The 6,450-nt window shown below is 53.5% G+C and overlaps 1 protein-coding gene across 1 annotated transcript; it reads left to right on the plus strand.

Moving 5' to 3' along the window:
- Positions 1-3,992: 3,992 nt before the first annotated feature.
- LOC308248583 (ectodysplasin-A receptor-associated adapter protein-like) lies at positions 3,993-4,691 on the plus strand (the record flags this gene model as incomplete). The annotated part of the gene is given in 3 exon segments (XM_080668701.1): positions 3,993-4,227; positions 4,310-4,612; positions 4,615-4,691. Coding segments are annotated over 3 exon segments (615 nt in total).
- Positions 4,692-6,450: the final 1,759 nt, after the last annotated feature.

The following is a 6,450-nucleotide window of genomic DNA, read 5'->3' on the forward strand; positions in this document are numbered from 1 at the left end:
TTTGGCACGTACACAGTTGGGAATGTTTCCAAGTTATGCTGTTTGCAGCTTTTCCTCAGCTGATCTCTTCACTTTACCCCCCATCGCTCCCCTCCATTCCCCTGCTGTCCCACATGCACAGAAAAGTCATCCATGCCTGGGCTCTTGTATGCGTGTTTCCTCTGGAATACTTTCCCAACTATCATGTGACTTGATCCCTCACTCAGCTAGGCCTCTGCCCCCAAATGTAGTGGCTCAAAAACAATAATCATTTATCATCTCACAGTTTTCAGTGAGGCCTGGCAGAGTGACTGTGGCTCCGGGGTCTCTTGTGAGGCTGAGGTCAGACCGGCCAGGGCTATGGTTTCATCTGAAGGTTTGACTGGGGCCAAGGATCCACTTCCACATGATTTACTCCCTCATGGCCAGTGCTGGCCGGTGGCTGGGGGCCTCCTCCCCACATGGGACTCTCCTTATGACATGGGTAGGTGGCTGGCTCCCTAGAGCAAGTGGAGAGAAAGGCCGAAGCCACATTGCGCTTTGTGACCCAGCCTCCGAAGTCCCGACCATAACCTTTGCCCCATTTCACCAGTTGCACAGACCAGCCCAATTTGCCATAAGAGGAGTTTGCAGAAAAGTGTGACCCAGGATGTGACGATTGTGGAGCCATCTCAGAGTCTGACTGAGGCCCACATGGCCCCTATCCTTGGGAGCTGATGTTCCAGTGGGGAGAGGGACAGCAAGAAGTGCCAATGAGCCCTGACCCATTTGGCTCAGTGGATAGAGTGTTGGCCTTTGGACTCAAGGGTCCCAGGTTCGATTCTGGTCAAGGGCATGTACCTTGGTTGCGGGCACATACCCAGTAGGGAGTGTGCAGGAGGCAGCTGATTGATGTTTCTCTCTCATCGATGTTTCTAACTCTCTCTCCCTCTCCCTCCTCTTTGTAAAAATTCAATAAAAATATATATTTTTTAAAAAAGTGCCAGCAATAGAACCAGGGGATTGGGGAGGAGCCCTGTGGCAGGTGTCCCCCAGGATGGACCAGACCCTTGGGTTTGTGCTGGATGGATCTGTGAAACATGCAGTTCTTATGATGAATGGAGTTGAGCAGCCTGGCATGCTGTGTTTTCTCTTCCTCTGAACATAGCAGTGTTGACCTCGTTCTTCCTGGCTTCTAGGAGCTCTTTGTTAATTTGGGAGATGAGCTGCCAACATTTCCCAGGTTTCTTGTTGGCTATTTGACTTTGATGGCCTGTTGGAGTGGAAGCTGGAGACAGGCCTGAACAGGGGAGCGGGCCCTGAGAAATTCAGGGAATGGCAAGTGCAGACACCACGTTGCATGAGCTTTCCCTGGTGGTTTAAAGTTGTATTTCCCTTCTGATCAGATAAAGACGCCATGACGACAAAGTCTGAAGGAAGCAAAGGAAGATGGAAGCTGTCAGGCTGAGGGTCAGGGCAGTGCATCCATGACATCAGGGACAGGTGGGAGCAGCCTCAGTTTGCATAGCCACAGGCTATCTGGTCCCCTCCAGGTGTGAGACCCAGGATCCCTCCCCTCCCACTGCATGGCTGGGCCTCCAGCCTAAGCACTCACTTCTGTGGCAGTGGGAGAGGTGGGGAACAAGTGAGGGGGAGGGCTCTGTGCCCCTCAGCCAGAGGGCAGTGCTTGGGGACCGCCCTCTGACCCTGGGGAGCTGCATATGCCCACTGGCCACCTGGAGTAGGGATCCAGACTGGCAGCCCGGCCGGTGCCACTGCTGGCTCTGCGTGCCCGTATGGGGGCACTGGCCTCTGCTGTGAGCTCTGGGCCCTGGGGGCGACTCTGCACCTGGGAGGCCCAGTCCCCTCCACCACACCACGACCCTTCCCCCCCATCTCGAGCCGCTGGGAAGGTGGGATGCTGGTTGCCTGGGCGGGGCCCGGGAGCCCCCACCCTCACTGTTCACACTGTGTCCCCTGTCCATCCAGACCCCACTTATGGCACTGACAGTACTTCTAAGCAGGGGTGGGGAACGTCTGGCCCACGGCCATATAAGGCCCAAGAAATCGTTTGGTCTGGTCCTACCCAGGCAACCGCAGGCGGGACTCAAAATTCAATAAATCAAGGAGCTTTCTTCATAGCAACACACATTTATAATAAGTGAATCATAATAACAATGTAAATTTTGAGGGACAAGCAAGGAACGTTAATTACAAGGTAGACAGGACACATACGTGTACATGACAGGACAGACACATATGCCTATCGCTGGCTGCCCATGGCCGTCTGCCTAGTGCATGACTCAGAGGGCAGTCAGCGCCAGGCAGGCTGGGAGAGTGCACGCTGGGAAAGTGCTAACAACTGTGGCAAAGCCACGGTGGTTGGTGATGATGAGATGCGATGCAATGCGGTGATTCCTCAAGACGTGGATGACCTTGCCTCTGATGACTGACAGTGATGTTGTCGACTTCTTTATTGACACCTCTATCCACTTGCCCGTGATCAACAATCCTTGCAAAAACTGACTCTCAGATGAAGATGACGGAAATTACGGTACCCAAAAAAGACCTCAAGAGTAGATGATACTGAAATATGTGGTTTGGGGTGCAGAGTCTTCCTTGCTCTACAAAGTTTGAAGAATAAACTTGTGGATTAGCAGATTTCTTTTAATAAAAATGTAGTTTATTGGAAGCATATACAAATTCCATCTGGGCAAGGGTGTCCCCAAAGGGAACTCCTGAGGAGGAGCCCTCAAATGGGAAAGCCTACTCTCTCTCTCTCTCTCTCTAATGGGAAAAAATTAACCTAAAACAATCTGAAATCTACTGGGTCTCCTTGTCTCTGGGTTTATAAAGGCTGTAGCTCTTTGTCTGAACATGACCCTTTATAATTGGACTCTTCCTTAATCTAGGACCACATGCTTTCCTCATTGGTCACTCTGCTACATAGTATCCATTTCAAAGTCTAAAGCCCACCTGGTCCCCCCTCCACACACACACTTATCTTGTAACATTTCTTTGTCCTCTGTGAAAGCATTCTGGCCTCTTGGAGCTAGTTCTGCCCTTCACATATCCATCTTACCTGTTCAGGTTGGAGTTGCTTTTGACCTCCCTATGGCTCTCTCAGTTGTCCTGGCTGGAGATGTTTTATTACCCCTTGTGGCTCTCCCTGCTGCTTTTGATCTGCCTTATGGATGGTCAGGGCTGCTTTTGATCTGCCTTATGGATGTTGTGATTGCTCAGGCCAGAGGTACTTCTGTCCTTGGTTTATGGCTGTTTTAATTGCTCAAGCCAGCAATGTCTCCATCCTCCCTGGACCCCACTCCTGTCTGCCTAATTAAGCTAGCTAGCTAACCCTTAACACGAATGTTGGATATGTTTCAAATGCAAAATGCAGGATTAGCCCAGCCACAATGGCTCAGTGGCTGACTATCAACCTATGAACCAGGAGGTCACGGTTTGATTTCCAATCAGGGCATATGCCCAGGTTGCGGGCTTAATCCCCAATAGGAGGCATGTGGGAGGCAGCCAATCAATGATTCTCCCTCATCATTGATGTTTCTATCTCTCCCTCTCCTTTCCTCTCTGAAATCAATAAAAATGTATACTTTTTAAAATAAAAAACAAAAAACACCAAAATGCAGAATTAGAACAGCCCTGGCTGGTTTGACTCAGTGGTTAGGGTGCTGGCCTGCGGACCAAAGGGTCATGGGTTCGATTCCCTGTCAAGTTGCAGGTTCCCCAACCCCAGTAGGGGTGCATGAGGTGGCAACCAATCGGTGTGTCTCTCACATCCATATTTCTCTCTCTCTCCCCCTTCTCTTTCCCTTCCACTCTTTCTAGAAATCAATGGAGAGAATATCCTTGGGTGAGGATTTTTTTAAAGTACAGTTATCAAAGCAAAATAATCGTGTCACAAGGCCGGAGTGTGCTCCGCGCTTCTTGACCACAGGCTCCCCATCCCCATCATGCGTTCCCTCCCGTCCGGAGGCTGCGGGCCCCGCTTGGGCGCCATCTCCCCACCCGCCCGCCCCATGGCTTCACCGGAGGACCCTCTGTGCGCAGCTCGCATGGCCGAGGAACCCGTGGAAGACATGGATCCCAGCACTCTGTCCTTCCACGTGTCAGACAAATATCCCATTCAAGACACGGGACTCCCTAAAGTTGAAGAATGTGATCCAGTTCCTTTGAACGGCCCAACAAATTCTGACGTGCATCATCAGGGAGAAGAAAATGGCTTTGCGGACAGTCCTGGAGATCCCCTCGCAGGTAAATGTGTTGAGGACTAACCCCCCACACACTAACGTGTGAAATGTCAGCTGACATGAACACGAATCAAACGTAAGCAAGGTCGTCCACAAGGCTGAGTCCTGCGGGGACAACTGCACCTGCTCCACCTGCTTGCTCCAGGCCCCCACCATCAGCGACCTCCTCAACGATCAGGACTTGCTCGATGTGATCAGGATCAAGCTGGACCCCTGCCACCCCACCATCAAGAACTGGAGGAATTTTGCCAGCAGGTGGGGCATGCGCTACGACGAGCTGTACTTCCTGGAGCAGCGGCCCCAGAGCCCCACCCTGGAGTTCCTGCTCCGGAACAGCCAGCGCCTGGTGGGCCAGCTCATGGAGCTCTGCCAGCTCTACCACCGTGCCGACGGGAGCGCATGCTGCGCAGGTGGGTGGACGAGGAGTGGCCCAAGAGGGCACGCAGCGACCACCCTAGGAACTTCTAGGCCTCTGCTCCTCGCCTTGGACAATTCGGACAGCCCCAGACCAGGGAGCAATGTGAATCTGTTCCTTTATTTTTAAAATAATATATTTTTATTGATTTCAGAGAGGGAGAGATAGAAACATCCATGATGAAAGAGAACCATGGATCGGCTGCCTCCTGCACGCCCCCTTCTGGGGATGGAGCCTGCAACCCAGGCATGTGCCCTGACCGGGAATTGAACTGTGACCTCCTGGTTCATAGGTTGACGCACAACCACTGAGTCACGCCAGCTGGGCTGTGTTGCTCATTTTGGAGCCATTCACTCATTTCTCGAGTCAAATTGCCTCTGTATGCCCACGGCCTTCTCTCTCCCAGCCTCAGGCTAACAACTGCTTCCATTTTTCACCGACAGATGCAGAGTCAATGTGTGGGGTTGTCTTTCATATTTAACTAGAGTCCCGGTGCACGAAATTCGTGCACGGGGGAGGGGGTGTCCCTTAGCCCAGCCTGCACCCTCTCCAATCCAGGACTGCTGGCTCCCAACTGCTCGCCTGCCTGCCTTCCTGATTGCCCCTAACCGCTTCTGCCTGCCAGCCTGATCACCCCCTAACCACTCCCCTGCCAGCCTGATTGATGCCTAACTGCTCCCCTGCCAGCCTGTTTTCCCCTAACTGCCCTCCCCTGCAGGCCTGGTCACCCCTAACTGCCCTCCCCTGCAGGCCTGGTCACCCCTAACTGCCCTCCCCTGCAGGCCTGGTCCCTCCCAACTGCCCTCCCCTGCAGGCCTGGTCCCTCCCAACTGCCCTCCCCTGCAGGCCTGGGTCCCCCCCAACTGCCCTTCCCTGCAGGTCTGGTCGCCCCCAACTTCCCTCCTCTGCCGGCTTGGTCACCCCTAACTACCCTCCCCTGCAGGTTTGATCACCCCAATTGTCCAAGGCGAGGAGCAGAGGCCTAGAAGTTCCTAGGGTGGTCACTTGCAGGCCTGGTCCCTCCCAACTACCCTCCCCTGCTGGCCTGATTGCCCACAACTGCCCTCCCTTGCAGGCCTGGTCCCTCCCAACTGCCCTCCCTTGCAGGCCTGGTCCCTCCCAACTGCCCTCCCTTGCTGGCCATCTTGTGGCAGCCATCTTGTGTCCACATGGGGGAAGCCATCTTGTGTGTTGGAGTGATGGTCAATCTGCATATTACTCTTTTATTAGATAGGATAGAGGCCTGGTGCATGGGTGGGGGCCAGCTGGTTTGCCCTGAAGGGTGTCCCGGATCAGGGTGGGGATTCCCTTGGGGCATGGGGCGGCCTGGGCGAGGGGCCTGTGGTGGTTTGCAGGCTGGCCACGCCCCCTGGCTACCCAAGTGGAGGCCCTGGTATCTGGGGTTTATTTATCTTCTACAATTGAAACTTTGTAGCCTGGAGCAGAGCCAAGCCTTCTGCTTGCTCGTGGTGGCAGCCATTTCTATTGGGATTTATGTATCTTCTATAATTGAAACTTTGTAGCCTTAAGCGAGGACTGGGCCGGCCAGGGTGTGCGGAAAGCTTGGCTTCCTCCATTGCCGGAGACGACCCTAGCCTCCTGCTCTTTCCAGCTCCGTGGCTGCCGCCATTTCTGTTTGGGTTTATGGATCTTCTATCATTGAAACTTTGTAGCCTTGAGTGGAGGCCTAGGCCGGCAAGGGCGGTCAGAAAGCTTGGCTTCCTCCATCGCCAGGAAAACCCAAGCCTCCCTCCTGCTCTCTGTGGCCGTAGCCATTGTGGGTGTAGCGGAGTGATGGTTAATTTGCATATT

Source organism: Plecotus auritus (genome assembly GCF_963455305.1).
Source record: "Plecotus auritus genome assembly, chromosome: 5".
Classification (NCBI taxonomy): Eukaryota; Metazoa; Chordata; class Mammalia; order Chiroptera; family Vespertilionidae; genus Plecotus; species Plecotus auritus.